Source organism: Lampetra planeri, chromosome 2 (assembly GCF_965212315.1).
Source record: "Lampetra planeri chromosome 2, kcLamPlan1.2.h2, whole genome shotgun sequence".
NCBI lineage: Eukaryota > Metazoa > Chordata > Hyperoartia > Petromyzontiformes > Petromyzontidae > Lampetra > Lampetra planeri.
This window is the reverse complement of record NC_136108.1, coordinates 22,099,292-22,123,783: the sequence shown is the minus strand read 5'-3', so window position 1 is coordinate 22,123,783 and position 24,492 is coordinate 22,099,292. Positions and strand designations below refer to the sequence as shown.

Genomic DNA, 24,492 nt, shown 5'->3' with positions numbered 1-24,492 from the left:
GCAGTGGGATGAGCATCTGCGAGCCAGGTGGAATGTCGACCAAAACATCGGACAGTGCCTGCACCTGGCGGTGCACAGCGAGGGATCTGGAGATTAACACCGTCCCCGAAGCCAACACACCCCCAACCGAAATATGCGCCTCCACCTGACCAACAATGCCCATACTCCCTCCGTTCGCCGCAACACATGAATCATAAACTGGTCGTACCCGTGACGGCGGAATGGACAGGAGATGGAATATCACGTCCGTGATGATAGTTGTGGACGCGCCCGAATCTACCAACATCCGCACGTCGATCCCCTGTATCGAACCCGGCACGGTCGATGACCCAGTAGCGGCTGCGACCACCCTCCGTGCCAATTTTTGCCACTGTGTCAGCGAGCGACGCGGATCCTTTAGAGTCCCCTCGTTAGAACAGGCCTCCGGAACGCATACCGACGGTGATGCATGAGATGACAGGCCTTGCCGGGTGTCTGATGTGTACCGACTTTCCTGACACGGTTGACTCTCCGGCGTTGATGTCGCGTCCCTGGCCGGGGACTCCGGCTGAAGAGGCGGGCGAGGGCGACTCTGACAGTCCCGCGCGAAGTGTCCAAGACGCCCGCAGCGGTAACACGACGAGTCGGCCCGCCGCCCGGCTCCCCCCCCCCCCCCGTCTCGGCGATCCCTCAGTGGTGGCCTGGAGCGCGACTCCGCTCCCCCTCGAGGAACCCACTGGGCCGCCACCGCAGTGAGATCGCCAGGCCCCCTCTCGTCCGGCACGAAGACGGCCTTCGACGCAGTCCACCCGACGGCGCCTCCCTCTACCGTCGGGCTCCCCGTCTAGGCGGTCATCTGCACCCAACGGCGCAAGTTGAACTGCGCGTCGAGACACTTGACTGCCATCCGGGAGGCCAGCTGCTCATGGCCGCACACCGGCAGCGGAACGCCCAAGTCCTTGGACAGCTCCAACATCTTACCCAGTATCAAGGGCTCCAACAAGTCGGGCTCTGTCTCTGGATACGCGGCCATGGCCAGCTCAAGCACAGCGCCCCAGAAAGCCACAGGCGATTCCTCCATTGCCCGTTGCCTCTGGACGAATCTGCAGTGTGCGTCGTCCGGAGGCTCATACGCTTCCGCCATTTCGTCGAACGCCCCTTTCAGCGTCGCCTTCTTCGCGGCTGTGATGGAGCGGAAGAATTTCAAAGACTTGTCATCCAGGAGCGTCGGCAGAACTTCCAAGGCCTCCGCATCCGTCCACTTGGCGGATCGGACGGCCGACTCAAAACGCCACGCAAATGCGCTCCAATCTCCTCCAACTGAGAATTCTTTAATCGTCGTCAGGCGATGGCTGCGAGTCCCCGAGATGCTGTCTTCCGATGCCGGCGTCCCATGCGTACGGCGACAAGATGGCGTCTTCCCGCCGTGGCGGCGACAAGATGGCGGCTTCCCGCCGTGGCGGCGACAAGATGGCGGCTTCCCGCCGTTCGGCCCCAACCACACCCAAAATGGCGGCGTCCTGCCCCGTGTCGGAGAGGGCAGGAAGCCTTGCAGAAGCCCCAATGGCGGACGGCTCAGCCCCACCCGACGGCTCCCCGCTTGAAGGCCCGCGGTGTGGCTGTCCCGGCATCATCGCTGGCACGACCAGGGTGACTAAATCCAGCAGGACGGCTCGCAGCGAATCAAGCTGGTCTGCCACGTGTCGCCAGCCGTCCTCGGCGCCCGTCGACGCAGATGGCCCGGCCGCCACGACGACATCTTGTACTCCTGTCGTGTCGCTCGGCGCCACATCGCCCACGCCCTCCATGGTCGGGACCGCCACCGCCAGAGGAAGGTCCTCTTCATCTTCTGAAGATGGTGCAGGTATATTATTTTTCTTGAGATGTTTTGACATCTCGTTCCACTTCTGACACCAGTGTAATAAAAGACTCCGTCAGGCACTGCTGGTCTCCGCTTGTCTTTTATTCAGGTTCTTCTCCGCACCCCACTGGTCTCCTCCACGGACCAGCATCGTCTCGCGCACGCCCCGCGCACGCTCCCTCTCGCGTGCCACGCACGCTCCTCCGTTAGCTCCTCTACTCCCGCACTCCGCACACCGCTGGCCGACGGTGTGCTGAGGTCCTTCGGCACGTGGCCGATGGCGCGGATCTCTCTCTCGCCACCCAACGTGGCTCAGACTCTTAAATTCCTTCACTGCCACGATCTCTTCCGGGCTCCCACTTATATCCATTCCCCCCACGTGACCCTGACTCCCCCCTCCCGGATCGTCAGATCCGGCCTTCCCATACTACCCCGCTGGCTCCGCCCCCATTCACCTCGCCTCCCATTGGAGCCGAGGTGAACGGTGGCCCCTCCCACACGCCCCACAGACCAGGTTCCACCCCCAATACCCCGGGCCGTGTGATTGGACCAGAGCCCAGCAACAACCCCATTTACGCTCGCATTACACAGGGATGACCGTGTCCTCAGCTGTGACGAGGCGGCGTGATCGGGTTAAGGGGCCCGTCCTGTGGCCAACTCCTCGGCGGATTCTGCGGTTGCGTCTTCAGCCACGGACGCTGATGGATCAGGTGCTGCATTCTGGTCACCTGTACTCCTGCAGGATGGACAGTAGCCAGCCATGAGTGTGACAACCTCCTCCCACCCGGCCAAAGTGATGATGAAGGTGGTGAAAGTGACGATGCTTGTAGGGGCGGCTCGGCCACGATGTAACATTTTAGCCGAGAGAGGTGAACGTACCACCTTTGTTTCCTCAACTGAATTCGAACTAATTGAGGTCGCAATACCTGCACCACTGTGGCAGGGCCCTGCCAGGGCCGGTGCAGCTTCGCTGACACTACATAATGGTACCTGCGGGCAGTGCAGCAAAGCCAGGTCACCCACCGCGAAGGGATCCGCAACCAGCAGCTTAGACCGCAAGCGCTCGTTTGTAGCCTGCACAGATGTGGAGGCTGCTTCGCGGCCTCGCGCAAATACTTGAGCGAGTGGCGGAACGCAGCTGGCCAATCTCCCGACCGCGGCGAGACAGGACTGTGCCTCAATTGGAAGGCTCAGCTTGCGCCCATACATCAAGAAGAAGGGTGAGTATCCCGTTGATGCATGCGGCGTCGAGCGATCGGATGTCAAAACCTGTCTGCTGGTCATTCGCCAAGTGACACAGCATCCCCGAGATTGTGCGGTTAAAGTATTCTACCATCCCATCCGTTTGTGGGTGGTAAGGGGATGTCCGCACCTTCGTTAAACAAGCAGCTCGCAGTGCGTAATGCAATACTGCTGCTCGGCCTGCAACAAGACATGACTTTTGCAGGCAATGACAACCTCTCTACCCTCCTGAATCTGGGAGAGAATGGCCCGGATGCCCACGTCGCTAGCGTCCGTATCCAGCAGGAAGGGAATCTAAAAACTGGGGTATGCTAGGGGAGGCGCTTCTGTCAGATGCTGGCACAGTGTTAAGAATGCGTCGGTCTCGGTCTGCCCCCAGTGAAACGACTGTCCCTTCGCCGTAAGCGCATGGAAGGGCTTAGCGATGGTAGCAAAGTTCTCGACAAAATGGCAGTAATAGGACACAAACCCCACGAATCTGCGGACGTCAGGCACGGACGTGGGTGTTGCCAATCATGGACACACGCCATTTTGTCAGGAGCTGTCGCAACCCCCAACGCATTAACGACATGATCCAAGTATTTTACTGAGGAGCGAACTAGATGACACTTGAAGGGTTTTAACTTGAGGTTTGCATCACAAATTCTCGAAAATACCTGTCACAATCGGGTTGCTCCTCAAATGTGTGAGCGAATACGATTACATCGTCCAGATAGATGAAACACGACTCCCACTGCAACCCCGCAAGTACCAACTCCATCAATCGCTGGAAAATGGTGGGAGCCGTTTGTAAACCCATCAGACAAACAGTTTAAATGAAACAGACCTTGAGGCATTCTGTCAGCCGTTTTCAGTCTGGATTCAGCATCTAATGGTAACTGCCAGAATGCCGCCAAAATGTCTAGTGTGAAGAAAAGTTTTGCTCCTCCGAGCGCATCCAATGAGTTATCTATGCGTGGGAGTGGGTAGGCGTCCACCAAGGTAACTATGTTCAGCCGCCTGAAGTCTACACAAAACCGCAAGGATCCGTCAAATTTTTTAACCAATACAACCGGCGTCCCCCACGGATTCGTAGATGGCAATATGATGTCAGACACCATTATCTTCTGCACTGCCCGCTGCACATGCTCCTTCTCGCTTGGACCCATCCTATAGGCATTCTGCCAAATGGGTGGCGCATCGCCCGTATTAATGTGGCGCTCCATCAGCGTTGTGCGACCAACATCGTAGGGACCCTTACTGAACACGTCTGCGAAGTCACACAACAAAGTCCTGAGCTCCCCCGATTCCTTTTCCGACAGATCGGTGTTCTACGCCAGGAGTGCGTTAATCCATGACATATCCTCTGCGCCAACCGATGTACCATCCTAATGCACATTGTTGACGGTCTCCGCATCAGAGTCCGAATGCATGGGACTGACATTTGCAAACAAGGTCCCTTCCTGAACTGTAATGGGTGTATCAGCCGTGTTAAGGCCCTGCACGGACAGTGGCTGATTCCTGCGCACGAGCGTGTCAGCTGCTGCTAAGCAATGGCGACCAACCACCGACGGCACCGCGGAAACAATGAGCGGCGCATTCGACCGGGAAGTGACAAGAGGGGTGCGATATCGAAGCGGCACCAAGGCCTGCACACCAAGTGGAATCGAGACCGTAGTCCCTACCAGCGCCTGAAGCTGCTTCCCTTCCCCAGCTGGACGCAAGAAATACAACCGACCCCCCGACGGGGTTTCGACGCAGCCTTCATCCGTCAGAATATGAAGGGGCATGTGACTCAACAGATCCGTGCCCAGCAAGCAGGGAACCGTGAGCACACTTGAGACCAGTACCGGTGCCCATATCTCCAGCTCCCCGATGCGGACCGGCACTACCACTTGGCCTCTTATCCCCATACTTCCCCCATTCGCGGCTATGTACCTCGCCTGAACTGGCACAAAATGACACTATCCCTCTGGTAACAAGTCAAAGACGCACAGGGATATTGTAATGCGGGCGTAAGCGACCTTCCGGATGTGACGTCACGGGGGGTGGAGCCATGTGACGTGGGTGGAAGGTTCGGGTCCTTAAGCGGGTAAACCGGAAGGGGAAGTCAGTCGGGGTGTGAACGGAAAAGAGTGAGGCCACGCGGGCGAGTGAGAAGAGGGGGGGGCACCGACGGCCATCGGGAGCCAACCCCGAAGACAGGAGGAAGCTACGGAGTGGTGTGCAGCTGCGGAGAAGACAGCCAGAAGGGCTGCGTGTTAGAGGCAGCGGTGTGGCTGCCAGGTGTGGCGGGAGAGAAGAGGGAGAGACAGCACGAGGCTGTCAGAGCTGCAGAGAGAGGACGAAGGAGAGAGGAGTTGCAGCGTGTACAGCCAAGGGGGGCTGTGTGAGAGTAACAGCAGCGGGGCTGCTGTTGTGGACCGGGCCGACATCGGAGTCAGCACCGTGGAGAAGCTACAGAGTAGAGACAGCCGTGTGGGAATACAGTACGAACCGAATAAAGGACACTGAGCCAGACATCGTGGTCCAGTCGTTTATTACAATATGATGCTGGCCGACGCACCCATGTCAACCAACACACGGACGCTAATCCCTGCCACCGAGCCTACCAACACAGACGCCCTAGCCCTGGCCACCACCACCCTTCTGGCTAAACGACGCCATTTAGTAATTGTGTCCGGCCACGGGCCCGGACTGGCAGTGGGAATCCTAACCGCCGCCCCCGAGGAATGAGATGCGTGATGGGGTGAACATGGGGTGGATGGTTCTAGCCGGGTGTCCGAGGTGTCAGCACTCACCTGAGTCAGAACGGCCGTGGACCAAAACTGATGATCCCGGCTGATCGTCCCCGGTGCACTCGTCCTGAGCAGCATCCACAGGCGATGTATCCCTCGCGACCGCAGCAATGGCAGATGACTTCTCCCGTGGCCAGAGGATGCTCTCCTGCCTCGCAAGGTGCCCAGCACCGGAGTTGGCACTCCGTTTCTCGCGGGATCCTCAGATTCCACCGCGGGGCCACCACCATCTCTCCCTCATCCTCCTCCGCCAGCGGCGCATGTCTGGTTCGGAGCAATGGCAGCCCCTCGACGTCGCCGAGATTCCCTGCGACTTGTGCCACACTTCGCGCGGGTCCCGCCATTTATTCATAGGCACAGAGGTGTCGTGCGACCCATAGCGAGGTGAGGGCTTCCTCCTCCACCATCGGCAGCATCACTCCCACCTTCTGTGCCATGGCAAGGAGCCGCTCTGCCACTAGCGAATCTAGGCCCGGCTCATTGAGCCGCGGGAATGCGGATTCTGCCAGCGTCAATATTTCTGTCCAGAAGACCAGGAGCGATTCGCACACTTCCCGCTGGCAGTTTTTAAACTTTTGGCGTGCCCTGGACGGAGGGCCGAACATCTCCACCATCTACCTTGTAGACCCCCTGCAGGGATCCTCTTTTTGCAGGCGGAATCTGGTCGAACACCGCCAGTGCGGGGTCGTCCAACACAGTGGGCAGTATTGTCAGGGCTTGTTCCTCCGTCCACTTCAGTGCCCGGGCGGCCGTCTCGAACCGGTGGATGAAAGCACGCCATTCTTCCGATCTGGATGCAAACCTATGTATCGCGCCCAGCTGATGGCTCTATCCTGGTCCTCCCTCCACGGGCTGCCTCGGCTTAGTTTTCGGGCCGAGTTTCGGGCTGAATCTCGCTCCCGCCCTGTGCCGTTGCCACCTGCCTGGCCAGCTGCTCTCCGCTGCGCTCTGGTCGTTCACGTCCCCCGGTTGCTGCTGCTGTCGGAGGGTTTCGGGAGGACAGGCCAGGGTTTTCTCCCGGGTCCTGCGTAGGACGCACAGTCGGTGGTGTCGCTGGTGCTGCTCCATCCCCTGATAGCTGCTGCGGAGTGATGGGTCTGGAAGGCTGACCATGGCTCTCGTCTCCTCACTGGGAAGCGATGCAGCTGAAGTTCCCCCTGCTTGTTCTGACCTCATGACTCAGGAGGCGAAACAGCACAGTTACTGCCTTCAGCAGCTGATCCATCCTCCGATCCCTGGAGGATGATCTGCAGCAGTGGCGCTGGGTCTGCACTGCCGGGTTGGTGGAGGAAGGTGCCCACATGGGGTGAGCAGCTGCCTTGGATCCCGCCGATGAGCCAAGGGAAGAATCCTGACTCGGCCGTTCTGTTTCCGAGCAATTCTCGTCCCGGGCACCTAGAGCGTCTTCTGGCTGAATCTCCCCCCTTGGGATCTTCCGTCAGCTGAGGCGAGACATCCCACTGCTGCCACCAGATGAAGAGGAGTCGGAGACTGGTTAAGCACTTCTTTATTCTTCAAACCACAGCCACACTCGTTCCTCAAACCAACCCCGAACACGTGTTTCACAGCCCCTTTTAAACCCTCTATCTCCACCCCCCCTTCTGAATCCACATATCTTATTCCCATGCGTGTGATTGGTGTGTGCTATGTTGAGTGCGGAGATTGTGTGTCAACACTGCCCATTGACTCAACACTGTCCATAGACTCAACACTGCCGACAGACTCAACACTGCCAATTGACTCAACACTTCCCATAGACTCAACACTGCCCATAAACTAACACTGCCCATAGATTCAACACTGCCCATAGACTAACACTGCCCGTAGATTCAACACTTCCCATTGACTCAACACTGCCTAAAGACCCAACACTGCCCAAAGATTAACACTGCCTATAGACTCAACACTGCCGATAGACTCAACACTGCCCATAAGACTCAACACTGCCCATAGACCCAACACTGCCCATAGACTCAACACTACCCATAGATTAACACTGCCCATAGACGCAACACTGCCCATAGACTCAACACTGCCCATAGACTCAACACTACCCAGACTCAACACTGCCCATAGACTCAACACTGCCCATAGACTTAACACTGCCTATAGACTCAACACTGCCAATAGACTCAACACTACCCATAGATTAACACTGCCCATAGACTCAACTCTGTCACTGTACATTAAGCAGTCCCCTTCCTTAACCTCCTTCCGTTCCTCTCTTAATGATTCACCTCTTCTCCATTGCGCATTCTCTCCTCCACCTCCTCTTTATCCCTCCACTCCATTCCATCCCTCCCTTACCCCTTTGTAATCCCTCAGTACCCTCTATCGCAGTCACTCATTCCTAAATCCTTGAACGCTACGGTCATTCATATAATTATATTGTCATCGTTTTTGTTTAATATATGTAGTGGGTCCAAGACGAGGGAGAGACGGTTCTTAGAGGCAACACGTTTATTTAACTACAAGTACATATGTAATGCGGGCGTAAACGGCTTCGCGGATATGACGTCATGGGGGGGAGGAGTTAGGTGACGTGTGAGAGAGGGGTGAGGTCTTAAGGGAGAGATACCGGAAGAGACGGGACAGTGTGGGAGATAGAGTTAGAGTGAGGCCACGCAGGGCGGAGGTCGAAGAGTGGCGAGATCGCCACACACACGGAGAGTAAGACTTGGCACCGTCGGCCAGCGGTGACCAAGCACGGAGGAACGACGGGCAGCGGTGGAGCTGCAGTGAGGGCAGCGGTGGAGCTGCAGTGAGGGCAGCCGGAGGACTGCACAGGGGATCTGCAGCGGAGCTGCAGAGGTGTGGAGGCTACGGGAGCGAGGGCAGCTATGGAGCTGCCAAGGGGAGAGCTCTGAGCGAGGGCCGTGTGGGAAAAGTGTAAGAACCCGAATAAAGGACAATGGAGACAGACCCAGGATCGAGTCCTTTATTACACATAACACAAAGGGGTAACGGCTCCTTACACCCGATACTCTAAGGAGGTAGCCCCTCTGGACTAATGTGCCCTCACTCTGGTTATAGCGCTAACCCTACACTGGTTAAGCTCGGAACCCGACCCGAGCCAAGGGTTCGGGTTCTGCCCTTTGGGCTCTTCGCTTCAGGTCTTCAGAGTGGCTCTTCAGGTCTTCAGGTGGATGAGGACTGCCGGACCCGTTCAGGGGTTCAGTTTTTATACTCGTTCCAGAGTCTCTTCGCCCCTAGCCACACCTTCCTTCTGGAACTTTCTAGGGGGCCCTGGAACATGACGACATCCCCCCAGCCCCCCTCTTGGGTTCTGGGGTCCCTATTGGCCCAACGGCCCGACTTATCTCACCTAATTCTAGCTTTGAAGCTTTCGTGACTGCAAGGATTCATATTCTTAGGTTTTTTTGGTAAAGTCACGTAGGTAAAAAATAAAAATTTAAATTAATAAAAGTAAAATAAAAAAATAAAAAAAATCACGACGTTTCGGAGGCAACACAAGCTTCCGTCTTCAGGTGGAACCGTCACAGCACGACAGCTGTATCAAGTAAATGAGAGATTACAAGAGATACCACTCCGTATATATAATGGTTGAGGGGGGGGGGAAGGGCCAGGAACGGCCCACTTTTTTATTATTATGGTAAGGTGCGGCTTGAGACTACGGCTAAACTACATAACAAATGACTGAGCCTTTATTATGGTGAGGTGCGGCTTGAAACTATGGCTAGCCTACATAACAAAATGCTGCAAATGAGACCGAGCCTCTGCCATGTAGATGGTAAAAGCACAAAAGCAGGTCAGGAAGAAACAGCCTCCTGCTATGTTGTTTGGTGGGTTAAACTTATAGCAGGAAACCAGTGTGTGAAAAAAGAAGCTAAACCTGGTAAAACAAAACTGGCTGTCTATCAGTAACCTGTACAGTAACTCAAGAATAGTTGTCTGTCAAATTAGATGGTCCAAATGAGTGTAGTTAAATTTTTTTTGCATGGTTAATCACATCTTTCCAATGATTACTCAGTTTGTAACCATCATCACGGTTGAAATTATGTCTGTTTGTATATTTGTATGGCTTCGTATACAAATCTTTGACGGTAGCCAGGAGGTTTGCAGAGCACCTTGGTCTCGGAAAAGACAATTTCATGAGAGCCCACAGAGTTGTAGCAATGATCGGCAATGGCCGAAGAATCAGTTCTGTCGTGTTTCAGATTTGACTTATGCTCGCGGACACGATCAGAGACATGACGTTTCGTTTCTCCAATGTAGCAATCACCACAACTGCAACTCAGTTTGTAGACTCCAGGATACTGTAAGTCAGGAACGACATCCTTCACAGATGGAATCAGATCACGGATTTTATGCACTGTACTGAATCGGACTTGGATCTTATGTTTGTTTAGAATTTTGGAGATCTTTTTGGTCACGCCTGCTATGTATGGTAACGTGCTAGTTTTGGTCGGAGTTTCATGTGGCTGTTTCTGTATGGTGGGAGAAACAGCTTGGCGGATGGTGCGGTCAGAGTATCCGTTCATCCTGAGGGCCCGATGTACATGTCTTAATTCACCGGCCAGGTGGTGTTGGTCAGAAATGCCATGAGCTCTGTGGTATAGCGTTTTGATGAGAGAATTGTTTTGAGATGGGTGGTGGTGGGAATCCGGTTTCAAGTAGGAATCTGTGTGGGTGGCTTTCCTGTAGACAGAATGTCCCAAGAATCCGTCTGGTCTCCTCTCAAACTACCATTCTTAGATATTCTGTTTGAGAGGAGACCTGACGGATCCTTGGGACACATACATAGAGTGACACACACATTGCCGTACACATACACATGTGGACTGTCACACAGACATCCACTTGAGATATACACACATGGAGTTGCACACAAATATATGGACGTACACACATACAGCGACTCACACACACACACCGACTCGCACACAGCAATACGTGGACTAAAACACACATTGACGTAAACATACATATGTACTTACACACACATATGGACTAAGACACACACACATGAACTTACACATACATAGACTGACACACACATAGCCCTACACACATATGGACTGTGACACACAGATATCTACTTTAGATACACAGACATGGATTAACACACATATGGACTCACACACAGACGCATTGACTTACACACACACATCGAGTGATACACACATGTATAGACTTACACACACATGTGGACTAACACACACACATATGGACTGACACACATACACATCGACGTACACGCACACAGATCGACTGACACACACACATGGACTAACACACACACATAAACACTTTGAAGGTGTCCGTTCGAAAAAGAAACACCCACATGGAGTTAAAGACACGCATGGCTCGACGCGCACACACATATGGACTCAAAGACACACACATGGACTCACACACAAACACATCGACGGGCACAGCATTCCCTGATGGTGGCACAGCTATCAGTATCGCAGTACTACGTATGAGTAAATAGCGTGACGTGAGCGATGGAAACAATAGAAATGCATTTAAGAAATAAGCAGAAATCACAGACTGGCAGTAGAGCGTGGCAGCGTTATAAAAGTGCAGCAAAAAAAGAGGAAATTGAGCAACCCAAAAATCCGAAAAGAGTTTTGTGTACACAAACATAATTATTGTAACATGTCAACTTGTTTCATAATGGTAAACAATGAACCTGAGTTGTTATCTTCACAAAAACATAATTATTGTAACATCTGTGAACTTGTTTCATAATGTTGAACAATGAAGCTGAGTTTTTATCTGCACACAAACATTATTATTGTAATGTTTGTCAACTAATGTGTTTAACAATAGAAAACAATGGACTTGAGTTGTTAATGTAAAAAGCAAGGAAATTTGTACTTACCATAGGCGTGTTGAGGCCTTGTGCCATGCACAGCCCCCGTCCTGGCCTACATTGGCGAGGCAGCGGAGTTGGCACGTTGCCAGGCTAGGGGCTGGGCCGCTACCCCCCTCCCCAGCATCCCCTGCCCGTGCAAGAATAATACGATGTAAGCAGTAAAATATTATTATCTACGGAGTCTGTAGTATAAACTGGACGAATCGTGTTGGGGGGGGCGAAGAGGACATGACACTGTGAATAAATATCCGCAGCGTGATGTGTGTATGTGTTGGCTGTAAAACGCGTAAAAGAAAATGTCCCCCGTGAGCTGGAGCGAACGCGCATCACTTGGCAGGATCCGCCCCCCCCCACGCAATTGGCGTCACTTGGTACGGTCGATGTCGTGCAATAAGTAAATAATGAATAATAGAAACGGCACAAATGTGTTAATTAAACAACTTTAAAGTTTACGGATGGGAAAACGGAATAGCCTATTCCCACCACGGGGATTAGGGCGTGCCGCTAGCAAATTATTTTGGTCTTAACCCCCACCGTCCAAGAGCCAAATCCCCCGCAAGCGCGAGCGCACGGAGACTTTTATATATAAGAAGAGAGAAGATATAAGAAGGGTTGAAATCTTGTAACAGGACACTTGACAGGATGAGTCAACTGCACGAGGAAAGTGAAGACAATAGTCTTGTCTCTGCAGCAATTACACAGCCTTACTTACAATGAAAGAAGAACAGAAATATCGCACCAAAATAGTGCTGGTGTACAAATTGTCAGCTGCACATGGCACCAGTATAACAAATGCACTCCTTGGACAAAGTGTTTACTGTGAAGAGCACCACAGAAGGTCCTGCATCGCTGCTACTTGTTTTCCAGTAGGATCCATAAAGTAATCGTGAATCCAATTATTGGAGAAATTACGTTTGGCTGGACATAGTAGCTGACTTCAGACAACTTCCACCTTTTAGCAGTGACCTGTGAATTGGCAGCAATGCCACCCCTTTGCTTGAGACGAAATGAATGATGTTTGGATAAATTTATTTTTTAAAAGGCAAAGGCAGTACTGCTGAGATCCTGGGGTTAAATTCAACAACCATCTGTACTAGGGAGTAAAAACTTGAAATAAATATGCAGTGGACCCCAAATATGGCACTTCTTGGATAAAGTGTGTTGTCTTCAGCAGTAACAACATCCAGTGCCCACCACCAGCCAACCCAACTCCTTTGCTTTTACTCTCATAAGGCGCCCCTTCCTGCTCTTCTCCACTCTCCCCTTGTATCCTCTTATCTCCCTCCCCCACTCCAATCTCCATCCATCCCTTCAATCCCTTTGTTACCGTTCAACAATAACGCCATTTGCTACTAAGTGGCGGTCACGTCAGAACGGCGCTTGTGCCAGGCTAGGGAAACTTTAAGGCCACGTGAAGTGTCGAACGCCCGCTGACAGGTCACAGGACAGACCAAGGTATCATGGGTTGACTGAAATGACTGGCCAATGCACTACCTGTGCCCCCAGTCTTCAGCTCCTCCTTGCCTCTGTCAAATATCTCCACCTTCTCCCTCTTTCAAACCTTCCAATCACCATCTAGCAAGCCATATCATCATAGCTATCCTAGTGTAGTTGCGTCCCCTCGTTGCGGTTATGGTGTTTATGATTTCCATGTCACCACTATGTTCTACAAACATGCTGTCCAAGGATGTCTAATATCCTTAGGAATAAATCGTTTTTTTTATTACATATACATCTTAATGGATTAATACTGTTTCTTTTTCATAAACGCATTTATATTCTGTATTTGCTAAACACATTGCATTCATCTTTACATCGTTAGGCTTTCCAAAAAGAACTGAACACAAGAAAGGAAGACAGAAAACATGGGGGAGTACAACAAAGATTCGGAGAACGGGAAAGAGACTTGAGTGGAGAATTTGCTAAAGGGAAGGCACAAGATTGGGAAATGGTTAGAGAAAGTGAGGTTTCTACTCTCAAAAAAGATGGTAAGCCGATGGAAATGGCGGAGTTATAAAATATGTTTAACAAAGAGAAAGTGAATGTACTGTTGTAGGTTTTCATGGCTCGATAAATGAAAAATTATCTTAAGTGGCTGCTAGCCGTGGCGATCGCTGCTCCTTTCTCCTTTGCGGTGTTGCTCCTCCCACGTTGGAGGAGTCTTCAGGCAGTGTGCATCCAGCTGAGCGTTTTGCTACTTATATAAGTCCTGGTGACTCATGAGAATGTGTGATAATTATTGATTCCTAATCTCCTATGTTGTAGATGTGTACTGTATTATATTCTATTTTGGATTTTATCGCACCCTTCCCAGGGTGCTTAAAAATGTAAGCTGACGGCGTTCAGTAAAGGAGGTGACAGAATGGATGGAGGAACAGGGGCAAGGAATGGAGCTGATGTTGCTGTGGTAGGTAAGGCAGAATTAGGTGGAATGTGATAGTGGGGTATGGGGCACATGCGTGAAGTGGTGAAATGGGCATGGATGACGGTAGATGAAGGGTGGTAGGGGCGGAGGCCTGGTGGCCAGATAGTTGAGCTGATCGAGGAGCACAGTGTAGGGTTGGGGGAGATATGTGGTTAGGTGCACATAGCAAGACGTCAGAGCCGAGTCAGGAATTAGGGTCGTTGGAGGAAGTTGACTGGGGGCCTGGGAATAGGTGAGAGGTGGGTGAAGGAACCGGTAGGGGTGGAGGCAGTGGAAAAGAAAAAGCAATAGAGAAGAGAAAGGACTTGAGGGCCGAGCGAAAGGTGGAAAGCGAGTCTGAGATTCTGATGTGGAGTGGGAGTTTGTTCCAGTGCAACGAGGCAAGAAGAGAGAAAGAACGAAAGCAAGACTGGGCGTAAGGAGGTGATGGTACAGTAATAAAACGGGAATATTGAGATCAAACGGAGCATAAAGGGACATATAAAAAAAATGAGAGAAGAGAGGTAGGGCGGGGCAAGACCGTGCAAAACTTTGAAGACCAGGGTGAGGAATTAAAAAAGTGGTAATAGAGAGGAAGCCAGTGAAGTTGTTGTAGGAGAGCAGTGAGATATGTATGGAAGGTTGCGTACAAATCTTCATTGCCTTGGTCCAAAATTAGCAGTAATGCTGGTTTCATAATCTCCTATTGTGTTGTAGATGTGCATTGTTACATTAATATTATCTACCGCCTTAGTTAAACTGCTGGTTTCCAGGTGCTGCTGATTTTGACTCCTTGTTCGTTGTTCATGTTTATCATGGCCTTGTGAGTGTCGATGGCTTCATGCACTCTCACTGTGGGCCCTTGTGGCGGACTGCAAGCCAACACGGTCGTCTTGTCAACATTAATGTCATGTGCTGCTTTTTCTAATGCGCGAGAAGCCACTTTCGACTTATCAGTGTGTTGTAGCTGCAATGGAGCTTTATCTTCTTCTTTTCTTGTAATATTGGGCAGCACGCATCCGAGAGAAGAGCTGTGATACTTGCAATGGGCACTCCTCAGCAATGAATATACAGGGACAGAGATTCAGCTAGATATCAAAGTAAACACCGGAAATAGGACGAGAGGAATGATGCCTTTCCGCGATATGTCAAAGTCACCACCGAGATAATTAGCAGCGACCTCAGGAGACACCATATGGAGACCATCTTCACAGTCCACCAGAAAAAAACGCGATATCTACCACACTCCGTGTGGCACATGTGATCAAGTTTACATCGGCCAGACGGGCAGAACAGTCGCGACGAGAAAGAAAGAACATACAGCTGCATGCAGTACGCCTACGACAAACTGAGAAGTCAGCAGTGGATTCTCACCCGCTGGAAAATCAACACACCATTAATATTGATAAGACGAGTGTGCTGACTGCAGCCCCCCACAAGGGCCAACAGTGAGAGTGCGCGAAGCACATCAAAATTCACAAGGCCACGAAAAAAATTAACTGCAAACATGAAGGAGTCAACATCAGCAACACCTGGAAACCAGTATTGCAACTATTCTTGTTCCAAGGCGGCATAAACGATTAACAAACAGTATACATCTGTAGTAACTCGGAAAGTCACTGTGTGGTGCCGGGCCTGTGAGGCCATGGCAGAAGATGCACCGTCATCGCATACACCCCTGACACGGGGTGAAGTACCAACCTTAGTGCGGGTTTGGGAGATTGCTGGTTAGTGTGATGGCACCACGCGCTGTGTGCAGTGTGGGCTCTCACTTGAGGGAACGAGAAAGCATCAGCTCAGCCAGGGTGACATCGGGTGATGCTACTCTGGTTGACCTGTGGCCACGTGATGGGTCGTTACCGGAAGTGGGCCACAGGGGGAGGGGGCCAAAGGGTGGTAACATGGTCTGGAAAGAGCTTTCGAGAGCCTTCAGGTAAGGGCGAGGAAGATCGACAAGGTGGGCGGGGCGAGGGGTCGAGCAAGCCCCAGCCCGGATGAATATAGGGGATCCATGAGAGGGGTCTCGGAGTTCTTCCTGTTGGAAAGGCAAGCAGTTCCACGTGAGGCTGGGGAAGCCTCCAGCCATGCGGTCTGGGACCCAGCTTGTGGTCCGGACCAGGATCGCGTAACAGAGTGTGTTAACGCCGTAGCATGGTTAGTCGGGTGGTCACCACCCCAGGTGTATGTTGTGTTAAGAGTTAATAAATGTGCTGCTTCTAAAGACAACGTCTGCGACTCAGTTGGACTCACTACAACTGGTGTCAGAAGTGGCCAACTTGCTTAACTACAGCAAGCGGTAGACAGCCATGTCTATGCGTCGCAGAGTTCGTACAAAAGCATCGGACGACGATGACGAGGAGGAGCTGATTCCGCCCACGGCCGCCGAAGAGGGAGCGGAGGCGATGCCAGCGGACGGTCGACTCGCGGAGTTTCTCCAGGCGGCATCCACGATCCTCGCCGAGTTACGTCCCCTATCTTCGACGTCAAAGGAGGGAGCGGTGGTGTCGCCTGGATGGAGCGACTTGCCCGCCATTTCACAAAGGGCGGGAACGTCGACAGCGCACCCCGCGCTCGCAGCCACCATTTTGTCGCTGGCGTGGAGCGCAGAGCCCGCCAAGCTTGAAGCGGAGCCGTCCTCACCGACGGACATGCCGTTGCTCCGCCGCCGACTGCCCATCATCAAGGAATTTGTCGCCGCCAGCGGCGACTGGGTGGCGTTCAAGTGGCGATTTCTCACCAACGCCAACTTTGCGGGATGGATAGAGGCGATGAGAGGGCTGCCCGCCACCCTCGACGACGACGCCTTGACGACATACCTTTCCATCCCGCCGTCCGAGAGGTCCAACCCTCACGCAAGCATTCTACCAGATGGCGGCTGTTTTTGAGCCTCGGTTGAACACCCATCAGAAGTTCGCTGTAAGACAAAAAGGGGAGGGTGAGGTGGCTCTCGCCTACTGTAGCGTGCTTTTGGCACTAGCGAATGCTGCGTTCCCTAAGATAGATCACGAAGAACTTGATGCCTTGGTCCTCAAGAAGATGCTGGGAGTCGCGAAAGACCTTCATACTGTGCTCCCCGCCGAGGACGACGAGGTGTCTTCCCTCAGGATCGCCAGGTGCATCCAGGCGCAGCAAACCCTGCAGCGTGACAGGGTGTTGGTGGCATGTTGCGCCTTCTCTGTGGAGCCGGAGGCTCTCATGGATGGCGAGCCTGCACCGGCATGCTCGTTGCACAAGCGGGGCGGCAATCATCGGGGTGACGGCGACTGGGGGCGGGCGAGGTCTTCATCATCCCAGTCCAGGAGTGGCCGGGTCGTCTGCTACAACTGTGGCCTGTTTAGGGCACGTCCAATCAGGCTGTCGTGTTCTTCAATGGCGGCCCCCGGGACGTCCACCTTCCTATGACTCCCTGCTTCCTAAGGTGAGCCGCGGTGCACTCCACACTTGGCCCTGGAGCTCACTTCACTCATCGGTGAGGTTCGATTTGCGTCGGGGTCGCGCGCGGGTTCGGGGAGAGTCGGTATATGTGCGTGATGCGCGCCCACTCCGACCAGATCAGTGGTGGGAGCTGGCCCACCGAGTGGTCGCGGTGGCCGTGGGTTCATCGTCCATGCTTGGGTTCATTGAAGGGGTCGAAATCCGTATGCTCGTTGACACCGGCGCGTCCTCGACCATTGTTTCGGGACTGTGGATGCGCCATGTTTTGCCGCCAATGGCGGATCATTGGGTATTATCGGTTGGATAACAGCCGAGTTGTGTATCGCCGATGTTAAATTATCGGGCCATGTTTTGGTTTCTGCGGCCCTGGCTGTCCCATGTTTACTCGGGACTGATTTTCTTGGCAAGATGCCCTTGAAGATTTGTGTGGATCAGGGCCGTTTGGAATTGCCGTCAGGACGGCGAATGGCATTTATCCCGTCTCCGACCCGCATGTGTTCTGCTAATGGTATGGTGCAGGCACTTGCGTGCCGAACGGTGCGGATTCCGCCCTGCGCACAAATGTTGGTGCCCCTCCGATTACGTAAACCGCTCAATTTGTGTGCTGCAGGAGACGGTATCATGTTGGGGCCCTCAAATATACTTAATCGTGGGATGTCGCTCGTGGCAGCTCAGACGTTGGTGTCCCAGGACCAAGAGCCTTTCATTCAGGTTCGTAATTCTGGGTCGGACACAACGGTCATTCAAGAGAGTACCATGTTGGCTCATGCATTACTGGTGCATCCGGAGGACGTCGTGGGGAATGTTGGGGTCGGCGTTCAGGCTCGCGCGCCCTGTGACGCGGATGAGGGTTGGATTGACAAGCTTTGCTCTGAGTGTGGTGATTTATCCGCTGGACAAATGGGGAAGCTAAGAGCACTCTTGCGTGAATTTTCAGACATTTTTAGTAAAAGCCAATTTGATATTGGTTGCACGTCCATCTTGAGCCACCATATTGTTACGGGCGATGCCGCCCCAATTCGGCAGAATCCCTACCGCCTGAGTCCAGCAGAAAAGGAACATGTTTGTGTGGCGGTTGATGAGATGTTGGCCGCAGACATCATCTCACCATCCACCAGCCCATGGGGTGCTCCGATCATGCTTGTTAAGAAGCATGATGGCAGCTTGCAATTTTGTGTTGATTTCCAAAGGATGCATACCCCTTGCCTTGTATGGACGATTCGCTGGACGCCTTAGCGGGGGCACAGTTCTTTCCACTCTTGACCTATCGGGATTTTGGCAGTTGCCACTTGATGAGGCTTCAAAACCTAAGACGGCCTTTCGGACGCCGCAAGGTTTGTTCAAGTTTAACCGGCTCCCTATGGGGCTCCACTCCACGCCAGCCACATTTCAGCGATTGATGGAGCTGGTTTTGGTGGGCCTCCAGTGGGATTCGTGCCTGATATATTTGGACAATGTTATTGTCTTCGGTCGTAGGTTTGATGAGAATTTGGATCGCCTGCGGGCTTTTTCGTTAAGATGCGTGCGGCCGACCTAAAATTTAAACCACATAAATGTCACCTCCTTCAGAAATGTGTTCGATATTTGGGCCACAGTGAATCGGGAATCACGACGGGCCAGGATAAAACTGTGTGTGTTCAGACCTGGCCGACCCGCCACCTCGGCGAGCGAGGTGCACAGTTTTATCGGCTTTACTTCATATTATCGCCGATTTGTCGACGGGTTCGCGCCCATTGCAAACCGCTCCAATCCTTGACAGCTAAGGGGCAAAAATTCCATTGGGAGAGAGGAGGAAGCTGCGTTACGCTCCATTCGTGATATACTTGTCAACGCCCCTCCCCTACGTTACCCTGATTTTTGTTACTGTTTGTTTTGGATACAGATGCCAGTAATACCGGCATTGGTGTGGTATTATCACAGGTTGTCAATGGCGTGGAGCACGTGGTTGCATATGGTAGGAGGGTGCTGTCTCCGGCCGAGCAGCGATAATGCGTTACGCACCAGGAATTGCTTGGCATTGTTGTTTTTGTGCAGCAATATCGGCCCTGTTTGTATGGTAGACAATTCGAAGTGTGCTCTGACCACGCTTCGCTCCAATACGTGCAGCGTGTGAACCAGCCCTCAAGCCAATTGTCACGTTGGCTTGAAATCCTGCAGGATTTTTCCTTCCGTGTTACGTATCACAGAGGTTCTCGCCGTACAAACGCCGACGCTCTATCACGATTGTCCGCGGGCGGGGGGTGTGCATGTTTTTCAGGTTCCGGTCGTTATAAACCAGCCGAATTGACCTCCCCCCCCCCTCTCGTTGCGTCTGCCGCGGACACGATGAGCGGGTCGGGAGACGTCCCTGCCACACGAGATGCTGTAATTGGCAAGGACTACGAGGTATGGGGACGCCTGAAGGCAGAGGATGCGTCCTTGCTTAAATTGCGATGGCGAGTCAGCCAGGCCAACGGGAACTTGGCTCCGTAAAGCGTCGCCTTGGTTGTCCTGCAGGGCGGGTTGCTCATGCGCTGGGACAGAGGTTTGGGCTGTTATGCTGTCGTTGTCTCCACTGCCCTGCGTGGCGAGGTTATATGGGCTGTGCATAAACGTTTATTACATTTGGGGGTGTAAAAGACATTGGCCACGCTCAAATTGGATTTTTACTGGCCGGCCATGGCCTCAGACGTTGAAAATTTACTTAAAGGTTGCGTATAATTAAAACCTTGTTGCCCTCCGCCGCAATCCATTCAGGTGTCGCGCATTAACGAACTAGTTGCCCTGGACATTCTCAGGCCATTTCCCACTTCTACGCAAGGGAACAGATACTTGCTCGTGGGTATTGAGTACCTCTCACGCTGGCCTATGGTCTGGCCACTCCCAAACCAATCGGCTGTAACTTTGACTGAGGCGTTCCATAATTGTTATGTTCTGGATAAGGGTGGTCCCGAGCGCCTCTTGACCGATCAAGGTAAAAACTTCTCCTCCAAACTGCTGCGTGAGGTCTGCGATTTTCTGGGAAGCAAGAAGGTGCGCACGTCACCGTACCACCCGCAGACGGATGGCATGGTCGAACGCCTACATAGGACTCTGACCTCAATGTTGAGTCACCTGGTCAGCGAGTCACAGCTCGATTGGGACTTGCACATCCCTGCGGTTCTTGCCGCCTATAGGATGGCCCCTCACACATCCACCGGCTACTCTCCCTTCTTTTTGATGTATGGACGGGAATATGATCCTCCCATCGACGTGCAGTTGCAGGCCGCGCCCGCCGTGAAAATGTCATAAATTTTGTATTCCGTTAGTTTTACTCTTGAAAAACTCTCCGAGGCATGGGAAGCTTCTAAGGTCAATTTCCAGGCCAGACAGTTGGCTTACGAGCAGCTTAAGTGGGCCCATGCTTCCCTGTGTGATTGGTCGCCGGGTGACAGGGACTGGTTGCATTGTCCACAGGTGCCAGTGGGTACATCTCCTAAATTGTTGCAATCCTGGAGAGGGCCGGTTGATGTTGTTTGGGTTGTGCGTCCGCAATGTGTCCAGATCCGGTTGGGTAAACAGAGCTGGTTTGTGCACCCCTCTCGTTTGAAGCCTTTTATCGTGCCGTACGAGTTTGTTTCATCGCAGCGGCCAAGTGTCGGGTGTGCCCGACGAGCTGAAGCGTGTGTCCGTTGACAACGGTCATCAGGAGAGTGTTTCCGTCCCGCCCCCAGATGCTGCACAATTGATGCCTCGCACGCGGCCGCTCGTGTCGGCCTCGCGTGCTCCAGATGTGGATGACCCGACAATCCGGCCTACTGCTCTTTGTCAGGAGCCGGCTTCATCGGGTCTATTGCTCATTCCCCTCCTGGCCCTCCAGGGCGGACGAGCCCAACCCCCCTGGAGGCCCAGCATTGCGGACTCGCTCAAAGGATCGGGTTGTGTGATCCCCGCACATTGCACACTCCCATGCCGTCATAGGTTGTCGCGCTCGCGTGAGTCGTGGTGAGAATTTGGCTGATCCTGCTCGCCACCGAGCTCTCAAGCGTTGTTACACGTTGTGGGTCTTAAATGTTGGCGGGGACCTCGTACGTTGCGGTTGTGGTTCGTTGCTTGTTCGGTGTTGTTTTTTTGTTTTTTTTTTCCTTTCATCTCGGTGTATGATTTGTACAGGTGGGCTTGGGTATAAAATTGGTTGTTCTTTTACTGTTGTAGTACACGTTGCGTTATGTTCTTTATATATGTATCATCGGTTGCTTAATTAAGGGGGAGTTGGCAGCCGGGACAGCTGAGTGCTACGGGGGGGGGGGGGGGGGCGTGGTGATGTAGTGACTGGGAAGGTCACTGTGTGGTGCCGGACCTGCGAGGCCACGGCAGAAGATGCACCATCATCGCATACACCCCGGACACGGGGTGCAGTACCAACCAACCCTAGTGGGGGTTTGTGATAGCGCTGGTTCACACGATGGCACCACGCGCTGTGTGCAGTGCGAGCTCCCACTTGAGGGATTGAGAGAACATCAGCTCAGCCAGGGTGACATCGGGTGATGCTACTCTGGTTGACCTGTGGCCACGTGATGGGTCGTTACCAGAATGGGGCCACAGGTGGAGGGGGCCAAATGGTGGTCACATGGTCTGGGAAGAGCTTTCGAGAACCTTGGGGTAAGGGAGAGAAAGATCGAGGTAGGCGGGGCGAGGGGCGGAGCTAGCCCCAGCCTGGACGAATATAAGGGGGTCCATGAGAGGGGCCCGGAGTTCTTCGTGTTGGAGAGGCAAGGAGTTCCACGTCAAACTGGGGAAGCCTCCAGCCACGCAGTCCGGGACCCAGCTTGTGGTCCAGACTGGGATCGCATAACAGAGTGTGTTAACGGTCTAGCATGGTTAATCGAGTGGTCACCACCCTAGGTGTATGTTGTGTTAACAGTTAATAAATGTGTTGCTCCTAAAGACAACGTCTGCGACTCATTTGGACTCACTACACATCTATAACACAAGAGGAGATGGGTCACCACGACTTACATAAGAAGTAGCAAAACCTCATACTGAATCTACACTGCCTGAAGATGCCTACTATGTGGGAGGAGAAACGCCGTGAAGGAGAAAAGAGCAGCGCTCGCCACGGCTCTCCAGAAAGAGCCGCCTTTCAAATTAACCTAATATTAATGATTTTTATTTACAGATCCTTATCTAGATCCGAGTCAACCACACCAGGGATCACTTCAGATCATGTTTGGAAAAGTGACAGTGGAGATAATTCATGGAAACATAAACGACTATTTCGATAATGCTGCTTGTAACAGGACTGATACGTTCCTTGGGTCAATTGAAGGTAAGTACATATTTAGTACCTTTTCTGCACGATCAAATCATTATTGACTTAAGCTGCTTCTTTGGTCGCTGTTCTGACTGAGAGGCTGGAAAACAGAAATCGGTCCACCTTGGTGGTGGTATTGTGGTGGTAATGGGTAATTAGTGGGGAATGTCGAATTTTGTTTCACCTGCGGCTGCAGAGTAAAACAAATAGTGGAGGAGTAACATCGTCAGCTGCAGACTGCCCACCCATGAAGACCATTGAGCAGCAGCACCAAATCACATTCAGCAGCTCACAGCCAACACCTTGAATGGCTAAAGAAATTGGACATCAACTCTTCCAAAAATCAGTTGCTTATGTTTGAAACACATCGTATAAAAGAAGAAACAATATATTTGGGTGCTATTGAAAAAATAACACTAAACAATATTGCAATAGGTTATTTCAGTTCATGTTAGTCATGATATGGAATTAAGTTTAAATAGCCACATTCCTTGCGTAATAATAATTGTATTTGTACAGCATCATTGATGCAAATAGCATCTCTAAATACTGAACATTACAAACCACTATTTATGACCATCAGCTATGTCGCCTGCAGTATTATACTTCTGTTAGGGTCTCCCTTGGCGAACGGGTCTTGGGGGAGGTTCCAGACAATTAACGGTCCAAACAAAAGCCCCTCATGAATGGTTCAGAAATATAAAAATCAGAGATCTTCACCCCGGCAAGGTATATCGGGACACCCCCCTGGAGCCAGTCCTGGGGGTGGTGTTCACCAGCAAGCACCTGGCGGCTGGGTGACCCACGTAACCCCGTTGGGCCCAGCCCAAAATGGCTATGTGGCGACATCCTGTGGGCCCACCATCTGCAGGATGAAGGGTGAGGAGCAGGTGTGATGCTAGTGTAGTGTTGGTGGTTCAGAGACAAGGGTTTCCAGCAGGCACCTTCTTTATTAACACCTTCACACTTCACAGGTTCATCCTCGCACTCTCCCTAGTCGTCTAGCCTAGCCTAAACACAACCCTGACCATGTAATGCGAATGGCGCTGACCGAGACAGCCAACAACTATCCGGCGCGCAATATCTAGTGAAGACGGCAACGATGAAGGCGGCGAAAACGACTACAACGACGAGACGAGTTCACTCACAGGACCGGCAGCCCTGAGCCCCCGCTCTCAGCTGCTTTAATGCTACCCAGCGTGGCCTGGCTCCGCCCTGGCCGCGCTTCCCTTCTCGAACCCACTAGCAGGTTCCAGGGGCTTCCATATGGGGTCTTCCATGATCCTTGCCCCAGTTTATCCGCCCTGCCGACACACCCATGTATATACTCATGGCGTGTGTACTGTCTGTCCACCGCAGTTGCCGCTGCTAGCACTATTATACTACACGAGTATGGCAGGGAAAGGGATGGTCTTGAATAGAGTGGACCTTGGCAATGGGACGTGGAATGTCACGTCATTGGGGGGGATGGAACGGGAGCTAGTGGAGGTGGAAACGTATCGACTAGATATAGTCGGTCTTGCCTCCACACACAGCATTGTCACTGGAACCAAACTTCTCGATCGGGGGTGGTCTCTCTCCTATTCCGGACTAACCCTTGGTGAGAGGCCCCAGGCGGGTGAAACGTCGTACTCAGATTGTAAATGTTGTGGCTTGGCTCTCCAACACACCGGTGTGCTG

The 24,492-nt window shown here is 52.5% G+C and overlaps 1 protein-coding gene across 6 annotated transcripts in view; it reads left to right on the top strand.

Moving 5' to 3' along the window:
• The window catches only part of LOC144729830 (protein mono-ADP-ribosyltransferase PARP14-like), a 117,051-nt gene that overhangs the window by 56,382 nt on the left and 36,177 nt on the right, over nt 1–24,492 (top strand). For 4 of the 6 annotated variants that reach the window (XM_078610363.1, XM_078610348.1, XM_078610364.1 and 1 more), the window contains 2 exons: nt 13,524–13,689; nt 22,678–22,827. In XM_078610363.1, coding sequence (XP_078466489.1) covers nt 13,524–13,689; nt 22,678–22,827 — 316 coding nt within the window. Of the gene's footprint in view, nt 1–13,523; nt 13,690–14,015; nt 14,516–22,677; nt 22,828–24,492 lie in introns of those variants that run through there. The other 2 variants (XM_078610365.1, XM_078610366.1) reach the window with 2 other exon arrangements.